Source organism: Macrotis lagotis, chromosome X, assembly GCF_037893015.1.
Source record: "Macrotis lagotis isolate mMagLag1 chromosome X, bilby.v1.9.chrom.fasta, whole genome shotgun sequence".
Lineage (NCBI taxonomy): Eukaryota > Metazoa > Chordata > Mammalia > Peramelemorphia > Peramelidae > Macrotis > Macrotis lagotis.
Genome location: NC_133666.1, coordinates 690,365,213 through 690,380,604, shown reverse-complemented (window position 1 = coordinate 690,380,604; position 15,392 = coordinate 690,365,213). Strand labels below are relative to the sequence as shown.

The following is a 15,392-nucleotide window of genomic DNA, read 5'->3' as shown; positions in this document are numbered from 1 at the left end:
GAACTGGCATTGTCCATCAGAGGAAGTGCGTGTCTTGTGGCTGACTGTTCACTGATTGATACATTCATTCATCCATTCATTCATCAGCCTGTGATGAAATGCCTGTGGGCCAGACCTCCCTTCAAGGCTTCCACAGGCATCCCCTGGGAACTAGAGACTGAGCCTCAGGCGAGGCCCTGTCCTTCTCAAGCCTCCTGTGCCAGCCTGCACCCCTTGGGACCTGGAGACCATCCCTTTCTTCCCCCGCCCCTGAGAATTGGGACCAAAAGCCCAGGGTATGATGAGGATAGAGCTGAACTCTGATGTGGGTCTGTCCCTCCTCAGCATACAGTGACCGCGGACAACTCCCTAAGCGCCAGCCACATGGAGACCACCATGAAGCTGTTGAGGACACGGCTGCAGGCCCGCCTGGCTCTCACCAAACAGTTTGCTTCATTGGGTAGGTCTGGCATCAAACTGAACTTTGGGCAGCTCCTAGACTAGACATTGCCAAAAGGGTTTGTCTTCTCCAGAAGTCCTGTATGCTGAACTGCACTGCCCCTCTTGTCAAACTGACCTCTGGTGGGAGGCCTGCCGCCACCTGGCAGGGCATAGAAAAAACTGGGGCTGCTCTATTGATAGGGAGGTGGTGGGGCTCCTAGCCCCTTCCCTGCATAGTCTCCTCAGAGCCTGAGGCCTGGGCTTGACCTCAGCAGAAAGAACCATAGGCATGGGAGGGGGGTCTCCACTCAGAGGATTGTACAGTGGTGGTGACTTCTAGGCTCAGGATAGGGCTATAGCCTCCTGAGGCTCCAGCCTTGCAGTGACTACTTCTGCATGTCCCCCAGGGGTCTAAGCTCTGGGAGCTCTGTGACTCACTGGTGCCGAAGCCCCTCACTGGTTCATCTGTGTGCAGAAACTGATCTGGGACCCTGTCCCTGAGGGGCTCCAGAGAGAAACTGAGGCCCAGGGGGTTTTCATCTTACTGACCAGTGTTTGCTGTCAGAAGCAGTGAATATCTTTTTCTCACAATGGAGCCATATCAGGTGTGGAGGTCCAACTGTCCTGAACATTGGACACAGGCAATGACAATAGGACCATTGAGCTCCTGCCTGCACTCCTGGAGCCCCATTCATGACAGCCAAAAGCCCAGCAGGAGGCTGCTGGCTTACTCCACCACCAGATCCTCTCATCATCACCCTGCTTTTCTCTCTTTTTTCTTAAAGAGCATGGCATTGTGCCAGTCTCCAGTGAGTGCCAGTCTCTTTTTCCTGCAAAAATCGTGTCCCGCCTTGTGAAGTGGGTGGCAATCGCCTATGAGGACTACCTGGTATGTACTGGGAGGGAGACAACTGCTTCCAGGGTGAGCCTCCACACCTGCAGCCTGGAGGACACATCCACTTACACACACACACACACACACACACACACAATCTGCTTGCATCCTCATGAGTGACTGCCTTTCTCTCTCTCCCCTGGATCTCTTGCAGGAGCTGCCTTACACCCGGGACATTGTGGAGGCCGGCCTAGCTGAGGACACACACCTGTATTACATGGCTCTCATTGAAAGAGGGACAGGTGGGGCGGCTAGGTGGTGCAGTGGATAAAGCACCAGCCCTGGAGTCAGGAGTACCTGGGTTCAAATCCGGTCTCAGACACTTAATAATTACCTAGCTGTGTGGCCTTGGGCAAGCCACTTCACCCCATTGCCTTGGGAAAAAAAAAAAAAGAAAGAGGGACAGGTAGAGATGATGGTCTTTCCTTCCTTTCTCCACTTTGGGAAGCCTGAGGCGAGTAAAAGAAAGGCTCCTCTGTGTCCAGAGCCAAGATGCAGCTCCATTGGTTCTCCTAGCCTAGCCCTGGCTCCATTGCCCCAGTAGGTGGAAGGTTCAGGCTCTCAAGAGTGTTCTGAGTGATCGCCCTTCCCCATCCCTATTGAAGTTGCAACAGAGGTTTTTGATTTAGCCAAGACATTAGGCATGTGTACCGTGCCCCGGAGATCAGGTTAGCCAGGCCCTAGACCTCTTGTGGGAGTGTGGCATCTCCTTGAGGTATCCTCCGTGGCTCCTGCTGCCCCCTCTTCATACAAGGTTGGACACAGAATTTGAGCATTGCTGCTGCCTCAGCCAAGAATTTTTTTTTTGTTAGATGATTTTTCTCTTGTGTCCATCTTCCCAGCCAAGCTTCAGGCTGCCGTGGTGCTGAACCCAGGCTACTCCTCCATCCCACCCATTTTCCGACTTTGTCTGAACTGGAAAGGAGAGAAGACCAGCAGCAATGATGATAACATACGAGTAAGGACTGGAGCAGTGCCCCCTCACTGGGGAGCCCTCCAGCTGCTCAGCATATCCCAAAGAATGTTGCCTTTACTTAAAGGGGGGGGTAGTCCTCACTCCGCACCTTCAGGCTTTGCAGCCTGTGTCCTCAAGCCCCATCTCAACTTAAACCCGACCTGGCCCCCTGACCTTGGGATCAGAGAGAATCTGAGCCCATGAAAATAGAGCAGAGAAGGTATCCTAATTGCTCTCACTGTGCTAAGCAAGGAAAAAGAGGGAGGATTCTGGGTTTTGACCCCATAGAGTTGGGGGCCATGTCATTGGGGGTAGAATGGGGGAGAACCAAGTTTAGGCACCAGGGCAGAGGTTCATTCATTGATGACAAAACATCTATGTCCCTCCCAGGCCATGGAGAGCGAGGTCAGCGTGTGCTATCGGGAGCTTTATGGACCTAAGCCTGGCCACCAGCTCCTCACCAATCAATTGCAACGCTTGTGTGTTGTGCTGGATGTCTACCTGGAGACAGAGAGCCATGACACCAGTGTGGAAGGACCCAAGGAATTTCCCCAGGAGAAGATGTGTCTCCGACTGGTCAGGTGAGTAGACCGGACTAGGTCAGGCCTAGTGGGATGGACCATGTGGTCACAGCATTTAGAGAGGAGGTCCCGGGTTTCCACACTGGAGGTGACTTGGGGGCAGGGAGGACACAACTTAGCTTGGAAACATGGCAGGATTTGCCAGAGATCCAAGCTGGTGCCACAGGCACTCTGCATCACTCTGGGGTCCAATACACTCTCCTCGTCCCTACATGGGCTTGCTTTCGTCAGGAGCATCTTCTCCACCTCCTGGCCTCTGCTCCACACGGTTGGCACTAAGGAAGGGTTTGATTAGGTACCACAGGTTCTTTCCATGAACCATGTCCTTTTTTTTTTCCTTAGGAATAGATTTCAAATCCTTTGAGATGAATTTTCAGTATTCTCTCTTTATCTTTTTGGTGTGGAAAAAGGAAGGAGCAGTAATAAAAAAGCTTAGAAAGTGATTTCCATCTACTCCTTGCTTCCCTGCCCAGCTGCCTCCTGGTCCCCACCCTGCCTCTCTGGAGGCCACAGACAGAGAAGGCTCAGCAGAAATCTGCCCTGCTCATTAGCTTCCAGCTCTGCCAGGCTGAGGGACAAGATTTGCTCTCCCTTTCTGGGCTGCTTCTTTCTCCTCCCTCCTCTCAGCCCTCCACACACAGCTCTTTGCACCCCCTTCCAAACTTTGCCCAGCATGGAGCTCTGCCCAGTGTTCTCTCAGTTTCTGAAAGCTCCCTTCTCTTAGCAAGTTGGTGATATGGCAGGGGCTGGAGGGCATGAAACCACCTGGAGCATCAGGTTCTGGGCTCAAATCTCCTGGAAACTAGATTGTTGCTGACAGCTGGAACTGGACCAGTGAGAGGCAGGCTCAAAGTGGAGAGACAGGAGACAAGGGGCTTAGTTCTGGGCCTGGCCCTGGCACTCTGGACGAATCACAGAACTTGTCTTACCTTCCTTTTCCACAATTGAACCAGCGCCTCCAAGGTCCTTTCTAACTCTGCATCCCATTCCATGATCCTCTCATGTCCTCCCTGGGATGGTTTCGTCAGCAGCAGTGAAGAGACCTTGTTAGGCCCCCAGGGGCCTGTATAAGGAGGGCCCCCCCTCTTTTTTCATTGTAAGAGAATCATCAGTGAAATTAGTGCTCAGGACAGATTTAAGTTTCTGCCCCTAATAGCTTCACCTTTCACATTAAATTAAAAAAAGTGACCCTAGACAAGTACAGAGAGCCAGCCATGGCCCTCCCGTGCTGTGCCCAGGATCTCTGTCTTTGTCCCCTGGTGCATTACCAGTGAAGCTCCCGGGGTGAATGTGGGGGTGAGTGAGGTGCTGCCAATGGAGATCTGAGGACAGGTGTGTGCCTCTTTCCCCAGGGGTCCCAGTCGGATGAAGCCCTTCAAGTTCAACTATCCACAGGGATTCTTCAGCCATCGTTGACCATCAGACAGCCTTCTGTCTGTCCCATCACATGACAAGCTTCCAAAAGGGTTCCAGATACCCCAGTGGGTGGGTCCCAGTTTTCCACACTGGAGGTGACTTGTGTGCTTCTCCAGGTCGTCTTAAATCAATTTTGTATTTTTACTATATTAAATATTCCCTGGGTGAAGTGAGCTCTGTCCTCTGTTGTGTTTGTGTCAAGGATCCTGTCCTAGGTGGCCACCAAGTAATGTAAACAGACCTTTGGTTTACTTCCTGCCTAACCAACTGGGGTGGGGGGACTGCGTAACAACTCATGATGGTCCAGGCAGGGCATCTTCCCCTTCCCCCAGGGCTTCTCTATCCCATCCACTCATTGCTGCATTTATGTGGCCTCCAAAGCTGTCCTTCTTGGATCCTGGTTGATGAGGGACCTCCCCATGTTCCACACAGGTTCACCCACCACTTCACTCTCTCCTTCCCTGGTCTGGCAGACTTCTCTTGCTGCTTAATCCTTCCTTTCTGCCTTTGCTGTGATTTGATTAGGATTGTGGATAGGCAGTCTCTTCCCTTTTAGAGAGGACTCACATAGAAGGCACCCTTTCCTGAGGCAGCTTCTGCCTCATTGTCCCCAGTTTCTAGCCCACGAGGCCCCTGCATTTCAGCCATGACCAGCAGCATCCCTGGCCTGAGCCACCTGCATCCCTTGAGGCCTTACTGCTGTGTGTGCTGAATAAGATGGAAAGGGAGCCTAAAAATAGCCTCTTAATGGAACCTGCACTGCAGCCTTGACTTCTATTCTTGTCTGGAAGACGGGCCACTGACTCAGCAGTGGGAACGGGAGCAAGGGAGCAGGCAGCCTGGGCTGGGCAGGAGTTCAGCAAGGGGGTGCTGGCCGCCTGGCAAGGGAGCATCCTCTAGAACAGACTGCCCAGAGAGCAGAGGTGGAAAGAGAGAAGGGGAGCATGGGCTGCTTAGAGGAAACTGAGGCCCAAAAGGCCAGAGGGACTTGCCTCTGAGGTCACAGAGGGAGGTGCTAAGTCACCCAAGTGTGCAGACTCCCGGCGCTCTGCCCACCTCTGTGCTGCACCTGTTTCTCCCTCTGGATCAGTTGGGATTTGTGAAGAGGAGCAAGTCAAGTATTCCTGTCACTGATAGGAAAGGCCCCTCAGAGCCAGGCCTGAGCCCAGGCACGGCGGGAGAGTCAGAGCTGGAAGCCCAGTGGCTCCTGGCTCCGCAGCACCTCAGGCCTCCCCACCCTCTTCCCACCTCACTATGCTGGCCTCCCTGGTCTCTCCCTTATTAATTTCTGAGTCCTTTCCCAAAGGTACAGGAAGAAAGAAACCCCTTTAACTTGCCCCAGCTCCAGGAGGCTCCTTAACAGATTGTGCAGTTGAGTATTGATCCCAAACCTTTTCTTTGCTCTTTTTTAAACGGCACTGGGCCTTAGGGAATTAGAATCCTTTGTATGTGGGCACCATCTTTGTGTCTCCCCAGAGGAACTTTCCATGTGATAAAAGCCACTACACAGCCAAAGAAGTAGAACTAAGTCCAAAGACAGGCACCATTCTGCATCCATAGCCCCATCTGTCTCCCAACCAGCATGGAGCAGGGTGTGTCATCCACCCTCCGGGACCAAGCTTGGCCAGTGCATTGAACCTGAGTTAGCTCCTTTTTAGCTTTGTCATCTTCATTCATATTCATGTCTTGAGGATCTGTTTTTCCTGGTTTTGCTTTTTTCAGTCTGCTTCAGTTGAGCCTTCCCATGTCTCAGAATTACTGATAATTGAGGTTTCTTAAAGCATAACCATTATGTTTACTTAAGAATTTGTTCAGCCTCTCCCCATTTGATGCCACTCCCCCCACCCCCCACTTTGTTTCCATTCCGTTGTTACCACGAAAAGCACGACTATGAGTATGTTGGATAGGTGATGTGTGATCACTGTCACCTTTGAGGGTACGAGCAGCTCAATTCTTGTCCAAAACCAAACTGATTTCTCAGATGGCTGGGTCGATGGCTCGTCCCACCACTGGAGGCGAGAGCACCTGTCTTCACATCGTCCTGGGTGATTGTTTTTAGACATGTTGTCCGTTATTGTACCTGCTCGTTCTTTGTGGAGTAAAACCTGTGAATGGCATGGAGCATTGTGTAGTTGAGGCAGTGAGTCCTTTTCCTCCTGACCTAAGGGCGGGTCTGGACTTCCTGGCCCTTTCTGTCCCTTTTAGTTTCCTATCCCTGGCCCCTTACGGTATCTGGTTCTTTTGCTTTAATTCTTTTGAAAACTCCATATCCTTTAAACATTGCCTTGGGGAATGACTTGTAGACACCTCTGTGTCTTGACTTGAATGTCAGATTTTGATGTTATATGATGTGTAGTCTCCCCACCCCCACCTCCAATTCATTGTGTTTTAAGTGATTGGTCTTGGCCTTTTCCCCTTGAGTGTTCTGTTTGAGAGGTCTTGTGCCCTTTGGGACGTCCTATCAAGAAAATATAGTGACTCCAGTTGCCAAGAGTGTGAGTGAGGACGCCCTTCTGAGCCCACACTCACAGGTCCCAGCCCGGGCCCTGCTACAATGCTGCCTGGCCTCAAGGAGCCCCCAGAGTCAGTCCACGTACTCCTTCCCCAGGTCACGTGTCCCTTGCCACATAGAATTAGCATCTCACTTCCCCGAACCCTTTCACACTCGCTGTATTTGATTCTCACATCCATGGAGATCCTGATCCTCCTGCTAGCTTCAGCACAAATTCATTAACTGGGTGACCTAGAGTGGGTGACTTGGCCTAGGCATTGTAAGCAAGGACATAGGACGAGAGGCATCTTGTGGATGGCCAATGGGACAACACTTAGCCCTTTTCCAGTGCTCCTCAAAAACCTAGGAGTTGCCCAAAAATTGGGACAATCGACCCAAGTTGGAAAAAAAGCATTTTCCCAAATGAGCAGGAGAGAATCCATTCTTGGTTGCATCCCTGCTTCCCAGAGCTGAGCCAGCAGAGGTTGAATCCGCTCTCCTCTCCTCCCCTAGGCTGGCCAGAAGAGTTGAGGAAGAGCCTTAGAGGCCTCCCAGTCAGTTTAGGCCAGAGTCGGCATTGGTGCCCTGGTCATCAAGCTGCCAGTGAGCAGGCCCTAGGGCTACTGCTCTGAACTTGGCTTAGTGATGGCCTTGGCTAGGTAAGGCCACCTTTTCTACAGTGCTTCAATGCATTTGGAACCTCCAAAACAGCCTTCCCAGAGGCCCCTGTGGAAAACACCTGTTGACAGGAAGGGCTGATGGTCTTTTCAGATGGGGCTAAGTCAACCACTAAGCTTTGCTACGGGGCTCCAGGGCATCATCTGGGGTCAGTACCATGCAAAATTTGAAATCATTGTCATATCTCCCATAATTATCACGACCTTCCATCTTCCCAACATGTGGTTTATTGGGCATTTTCCTAGTTATCATGTGAGGCACCGTGGTCCGGTGGGTAGAGACCTGGGCTCAGTAAGAATCCCCTCCACACCAGCCTTCACCTGGAGACATCTCATGAGAAAACCACTGAGATTCGGGGAAACTTGCTGCTTAAATCTCAACTTTCTTAGCTGGCAAGTGGGGCTTTAGAGGATCTGTGGCATCAGTCTGAGAGGCTGATGGCAAGCCCCTGGTGAAATGATGTCATATCAAGTAGGCATTGTAGAAATGGAAGCTGTTCATATCCTTTCAGGGCTCATAATCTCCCTGGGGGGGGGGGGGCATTCCTGATTTATGGCTTCAGAGAGGTGACTTGGCCCAGATCACAAGATTAGTGGCGGGTGTGGATCCAGACCAACTTCACTGCTAGCCCAGGCCTTTTCCCATTGTAGTACGCTTCTTCCTTTTCCTCTCTTCTCTTGTAGTATCACCCTCCTATGTTCAGATTCCCTGGAACTCTTGGGTGGACAAGATAAGATTGGGGGGGAGTCGGCTCTCAAATACTGAGCATCCATTATATGTAAGGGGAAGGCAGAGCCAGGGGCAGTGGGTGTGAGTATGAGAGACAGGTTTCCTTAGCCCTGTCACAAAATAGGAGGTCTCCAAGCTGAGGTCCACTTGTGAGGGAAGTCACGAAGAGAACTCGGGTCCACGATGGGACTGGACACCCTGCCAGAGGCCCTTCCAGTTCTTGATTGTGTCTCTCGAGCTCTGACAGCCCCTTGTCTGACACTTCTATAAGGCACTGGACTCACACCAATTCTGCTGGGTAGGTCAAGGAACCTTTTTGCAGGATGGGAAACTGAGGCTCAGAGTGGTTCTAGGTGGGTCATCTTGCAGATGAAGGAACTGAGACCCAGAAAGACTTATGCGACTTCTCCAAGAACTCCCAGTATGGCGGTAGCAGAATCAGGATTTGAACTTAGGTTCTCTGACTTCAAAATCCTTTGTCCTTTCCACTGTGCTTCTAGACTCGGATCCCTGGACAAAAAGTCACAGAATCATGTGATTTGAGAATTGGAAGGGACCTCAGAGGCCAAATCTAGGCATGAACAAAAGTTCCCTCCCCAATATCTCTGTGCCACAGTCCTCTTGGCCTCTGCTAAAGACCTCATGGGAGAGAGATGAACTCTGAGTGTACATTGAAGTATGCTTTGTACACTTTGTTGGCTTTTTAAAATATGGTTAATATGGAAATATATTTTCTGTGATTTCATATGTATAATTGACATATTACTTGGCTTTTTCGGGGGGGTGGAGAGAGGGAGAAAGAGAATGTTAAAAAATAGCTAACAAAAGTAAAGTAAAGAAATATAAAAATAAAAAAATAAACAGTTAAAATAAAATAAAATAAAGCTCTCCTGTGATGCATCCTAAGACAGCCCATTCCAGCTTGGAACAGGTCTCTGGTAGGATGCTTTTCCCTAGAGCAAACCTGAATTTTCCTGCTAATTTCTACCCAGTTATTTCTGCTTCTCCCCTCTGGGGCCAAACAAGGCTAATCTTTCTGCCCTATGACATCCTTTCAAATTCCTGAAGACGGCTCTCATGTCCTTAATTATCAAACTGGATTTCTAAGTCTGTTCTCCATCCTCCCAGCCTAGGGCACTCTCCACCATCTGAGTCATTCCTAGGCCTCTTTAGGTGCCCAGGAGGCCTGCCTTGGCATCCTGCCAAGGGACATCGAGCCTGGGGTGGCTGCCTGCGTAGTTTCCCTTCCAAGCATCTCCGCCTCTGGCATAGATCTGGAGCCATTGGAAATGATTCCTATTACTTACAAGCAAGAAGAATTAGCATCCTTTTTCTGCCGCATAACAGAGGGTCATTCCCGCCAGCCCCAGCAGCCCGTCCATGGCCGAGAGTAAACCCTACCTGCCTCTTGTCTTTCAACTTGATGACTATATGTGGGAAACGTTGACCGAAGAATGACAGTTCCTGCTCTCCCAGAGCTTATATTCTCTATGAGATAGGGAACTTGGTGTACCAGAGAAATAAAATACAAGTTGGGGGCAGAGAAGAAATTCCAAGTGTTCTAGGAAATCTAAAGAAGGGGAAGGGAAGGCTGAGCGGGTGGGCAGGAGGCTTGGGGGAGACTTCCTAAGGGAGGTGCTATCTAGGCTGAGTCTTGAAGCCAACAATGAGGTGGGAGGCACTCCAGGCAGGGCTTTTGGGGCCTTTTTGTCTTTCAATATCGAAGAAGACCACGACATCAGGTGATGCCATGGCAAGCACATGAATCAGATTTGAGTGAGGGGGGCCTGAGCTAAGTCACCAGCCTCACTTTCTCCTCCAGAGTCATCTGGGTCCAGTGACCAGAAATGGATCAGGATGACTGGAGATGGCCCTGGATGCGAGGCAATCAGGGTTCAGTGACTTGCCCAAGGTCACACAACTAGTAAGTGGCAAGTGTCTGAAGATGGATTCAAACTCCCATCCTCCTGACTCCACGACCAGTGCTCTATCCACTGTGCCACCTAGCTGCCTAGTGAATGGAAAGAGGTGTGGGACACCCTGATGAGTTTGGGGGACAGTTGGAAGCCTGGTGTGACTGGAACATGCAAGGTGTGGTGGTGGGTAGTATGGGAAAAGGCTAGAAAAGGAGAGCCCCACAGTGTGAAGGGTCTGAAGAGATTTTATTTTATCCTCTTGTCCAGGTCAGCAGAAGAAGCTCTAGGGGTGGCCAACCTGCTCAAGATTAATTACTTTGTCCCTTATGCAAAGGATTAATCAGGCAAGGGAGAGACTAGAGGAAATAAGAAATTATGAAGTGAAATTATTACAAAGAGAGATGTTAAGACTGTATGGGGGGAGGATGGGACAGATATTAATTGGATTATGGTTCAGAAGTGTCTGGACTTGGAAGTGGATTTGGGGGGTGGGGAGAAAGGGAAAGAAAATCATCATTGGTGACTCCAGTCATGAAGCCAAGTGTTGGGAAGAGAGTGGTGCCAACCCCAGGAATATGGAAGTTTGGAGAAGGGGAAAATGGGGAACTTAATTTGGGAGCCTGTTAATGTGGCCAGGATCTGGGGACTGAGACCTGGTTCCAGTTTAGGGGGTGTAAAAACAGTCTTGGGAGCCATTTTGGGAGATGATCATGGAATCTGTGAGGCCCATGAGACCACAGAGAGATTGTGAAGTGAGAAGAGGGCTTTCAAGGATGACCCAACTTACAGTGCCAGAGGATGATGAACCATGATGGAAACCCCATTGCTAGTAAACCTTCCATGCTTTGCCTGATCCTCCTAGGCAATGGGAGAGCGGTGAGAGGATCTGGGTTTGAATCTCACCCATGTAAGTTGGGGGATCTTCCTTACCTCCTCTGGATCTCTTTCATCATTTGAACAGCTTGGATTGGATCAGAGGTTCTCGAAGGGTGGTCCAGGGATCTCTGAGGGTCCCCCAAACCCTCAGGTCTTTAAGGACACTGCTTACCATAATAAGTTTTAATTTTCTACTATGGTAAATATTAATAGATATAATTCCACATAAACAAGAGCCCTTTGGGGGATAGGGGAGAGCCTAATAATTTTTAAGTTCCCCTTGAAGGGACCCTGAATTGTAAAAGTTAGAGGACTGCTAGGTGAACCCTATGATTCAGAAATATCAAGTCTCCAAATTGGAAGGAATTGTTCAGCTCAAACGAGCCCCTGTACAACCCACCCAACAAAATATCCACCCCTTGTATGGAGACTAAATGGAGAGCAACCCTCTATCACCCGCAGCATCTCATCACACTTGAGATAGCTTCATAAAGCTGCACATGCCTTGTCCAGAATTCTCCCTCCAAAAAGGGAGAGGGAAAGAATAAGCAACTATTAAACACTTACCATGTAGCAGGCATGCTAAACATTTTACAAATGAATCTCATTTGATCCTCATAGTAACCCCAGGAGAGACGTTGCATTATCCCCATTTTACAGATATGTGAACTGAGGCAGACGTGGTTGAGTTACTTGCCCAGGCTCACCCACTTAGTGAAAGTCTGAGACTGGATTTGAACTCAGGGCTTCCTGCCCCCGGATTCACTGTGCCACCTAGTGACCCACAACATTGGCTCTTGCACATACCTCACATTGGGAAGTGGAAGGTAGACCGGTAGCTTTGTCTTCAGAATATCACAGCATGTCTGTCCTCAAAGAGATGGGCTTAGAGCTGGAAGAAGTCTTGATCATCATTTAGGCCTGCCCCACCTGCCCCCCTTAAAGATGACAGGCTGAGGCCCAAGGAAGGAAGTAAATGCATTTCTAACATCTCAAATGCTTTTAATGTGTTAAATATGAGACATAGCTTTGAAAAGAGGCCGCCCCTACCTGGGGAAGAGAATAGACTTAGAGGAGCAGCAAAAAGAAAGACGGGAAAAGTAGAGAGAAGTGGCAGCAGTTCGGATGGCCCAGGAGGATGGAGTACCAAGGTGAAGCATGATCTGGTGTTGCTGCTGGAGAGAGGGCCACAGGGGCCTACCCAGGGCCCCCAAATGTGTTTCCAGAACAACCAGGGTGGGATGATACAATGTGGTTTGTCTGAGTGAAGAACTCCCCAATCTCTGACCCAAAAAGACAGGCTTAGACTTTAATTCCTGGGTTGTACCAAAGTTTATAAACTAACTCAAAGTTGCCAAGTTGGATCCTTTGTGGAAGCAGCTAGATAGAGAGTTTCAGTATCCCTGTGAGCCAAAGAGAGAGAGATCTCTATGTGAGAGAGAGTAGTCACGTGGGAATCAAATGTAGCTACTTCAACTAGGTGAAGAAAATGAGGTTTTTTAAATTTTATTTATTTCAGGCAATGGGGTTAAGTGGCTTGCCCAAGGCCACACAGCTAGGCAATTATTAAGTGTCTGAGGTTGGATTCGAACTCAGGTCTTCCTGACTCCAGGGCCAGTGCTCTATCCACTGTGCCACCAAGCTGCCCTAGAAGAGTTTCTTTTTTTTTTTAGTTTTTTTTTTCCTTTGCAAGGCAGTGGGGTTAAGTGACTTGCCCAAGGCCACACAGCTAGGTAATGATGAAGTATCTGAGGTCACATTTGAACTCAGGTACTTCTGACTCCAAGGCTGGTGCTTTATCCACTACACCACCTAGCTGCCCCTACCTAGATGAGTTTCTAAGAAGAAATGAGTTAAGCAAAAAAGAGAAAACTGGGGAGAGAATAGCAAAGGGGATAATCACTTTGAAGAGGGTGAATTTCTAAGAAGGTGGTAAGGTTAAGCAATGAGGATGGTTAAGATAGAGAAAGAAAAGGAAAAGAAAGGAAAGGACACAGTCACAAGGCAGTGACTAGATTTAGATCAACACAGATTCAGTCCCATGAAACTGAGATCACCTTGGTCCAGCAGTATGGAACTGGAGCATGAGGATCCAGTTTGGAGAAAAATGAGCATCCTGGACGGAGTCCAGTAGGAAGAGGGGGCACTTTGCTTAAATATATTTCTGTGATGGGTGGAACAGGTGGAGTTTAAGGGGTGGTGGACATCTGGTGTAGGCATGGTAAAGTCCACTGCCCATGCTCCAAGGGTGGGGCTTAAGTATGACTGCACATGAGCAACTTCCCTTAGTTCTATGCATGGGTGGTGTTTGTTGCCTACTGAGCTTGCTTGGTGTCTCTAGGCACCCTGCCCTAAGGGCATGACCAAGGTCAGCCTTGCTGTGAAAGTCCAAAGTGGTTTAGGAAACTGTTCACAAAGAGCCAATACTGAATAGAGGACACCCCCCCACAGTCCAGAAAAATTTCCAATACAAGGAGATGACACCATTTCTCTGTGGTCCGAGCTCCCCTGCTTTAGGACCAGCCAGAGGTGGTTACCAGAGGGGCTGAGAGGGCTAGTGACCAGCCCAAGAGACAATGCTTCCCAATGCCCTTTAGTAACTAAAATCTGACTCCTGGGGTAACCAAAGCCTGGTTTTCTAGGGTGGATTTGAATTCTGGCTGACAGTCATCTTTTCACTCACGTCTTCATATCCTTCCTCTGTAAAAATTAAAGATTGACCCATATACATTCAAAGATCTCTCCCAGCCCTGACATCCCCTGTTCTAAGCCCCCATCCCCAGCTCTGACAACTGTTCTAATGTCCCTCCCAGCTCTGACTTACCCTGTTCTAATATCCCCTCCAGTCCTGACCTCCCCTGTTTTAAGGTCCCTCCCAGTCCTAACATCTCCTGTTCTAAGGACCCTCCCAGTCCTGACATCCCCTGTTCTGAGGCCTCTCCCAGCTTTGACATTGCTTGTTCATTTGCAACTCACAAAGCTTGATCCTGTGGAGAAATTTGAGTGACTCTAATTTGAGTCACTGGGGGGGGGGTGCTGAGCTAAGGGGGTAAAGGGGGTAGAGAGGAGAGGGGAAACACCTCTACCCTCAAGTTTGGGAGGCTTAACATTCAAGTGTGGTCCTTGGGGTGATGAGGACATGATGTACCAGAGAGGAAACTGGATGAAGAGTCAGGAAAGCTGAGCAGTCCTGAGTCTGCCGCGTCTCCTTTGTTACTTTAAGAGAGTCATCCCCATATTTCTCTCCTCTGAGCAGGCAGTGCCTCTGGACATGGAGGCAAAGAATCCAGGTGATTTTGGAAACATCTTTTCCCCCATTGACCTTCTGTTTCTCCAGATACAAAATAACGTGAGTTGGTCTCTTCTCCCTCTTAATCCAGGATCCTCTGACTGCATTTCTGAAGTCTCCTCCCACCCCAAAGGTTATATAATTCTCTGTCATTGGCTCCTCTTCTTCCCAAGACTTCACACAATGCTCCTTCATGGGCAGATCCAGGTAAAGGGAATTGAGAGGTCCCCTTGTTTCACATTTCATTATGACAGGCTCTCAGCGGTATCTCTGGCTACCATCTCCTCTTTCGCTGCAGGAGGCAAGACTTTCAATTTAATTGAACATTAGGGGCAGCTAAATGGCACAGTAGATAGAGCATCAGCCCTGGAGTCAGGAGGACCTGAGTTCAAATCCAGCCTCCTACAATAATTACCTAGCTGTATGACTTTGGGAAAGTCACCTAAACCCCATTGCAAAAACCAGAAAAAAATTAATTGAACATTAAGTACCAGTCAGGTAAAAATACTGTACTTTGAATGAAATGAAAAAAATCTCCATCCCCCCAAAGAGTTTACATTTCACTGGGAGAATTCATCATGGACATAGAAATAGAAGAGAAAAACCTCCCTGGCAATGGACCATCACTGACCAAACACTCAAGGGTGTCTTGCCATTTTTTCAAGGCCATAGGAAGCCCTTCTTTTCCCTCCACTCAAAGCATGTCCCCTAGCCCTGGTATCATTACTTTGTCTTATCCCAGCCAACTGAAGAAGCTGCAACTATCATCTCCTGGCTCTCTGACCCCTTTCCAATCAGCTCTGTCTCCTCTCAGCAAGGAGGAATGCCCGGCAGATGCTCTGCATTGCAGTCAGGTTACTACAGTCCTGCTGGCTTTCTAGGTCCCTCTCATGGATTATCTTAGACATGAGGCAGCTAGTGGTTCAGTGCTTAGAGCTCCTGGTCCGAAGACCTGGGTTGAAATCTGGCCTCAGACACTTCCTAGCTCTGTGTCCCTGGGCAAGTCACTTCACCCTATTTGCCTCAGTTTTCTCATCTGTCAGATGAGCTGGAGAAGGAAATGGCAAACCACTCCAGTATCTCTGCCAAGAAAATTCCAAATGGAGTCCTGGAATAGCAGACAAAACTGAAAAATGACTGAACATC

General features: G+C 49.3%; 1 protein-coding gene across 4 annotated transcripts in view; it reads left to right on the top strand.

The window, feature by feature from the left end:
- Positions 1–4,440, top strand: part of THOC5 (THO complex subunit 5) — a 29,183-nt gene extending 24,743 nt beyond the window's left edge. For all 4 annotated transcript variants that reach the window (XM_074206276.1, XM_074206277.1, XM_074206273.1 and 1 more), the window contains exons 15-20: positions 325–439; positions 1,206–1,309; positions 1,470–1,557; positions 2,158–2,273; positions 2,661–2,851; positions 4,204–4,440. In XM_074206276.1, coding sequence (XP_074062377.1) covers positions 325–439; positions 1,206–1,309; positions 1,470–1,557; positions 2,158–2,273; positions 2,661–2,851; positions 4,204–4,267 — 678 coding nt within the window. In that variant the 3' untranslated portion in view covers positions 4,268–4,440. The remainder of the gene's footprint in view (positions 1–324; positions 440–1,205; positions 1,310–1,469; positions 1,558–2,157; positions 2,274–2,660; positions 2,852–4,203) is intronic.
- Positions 4,441–15,392: the final 10,952 nt, after the last annotated feature.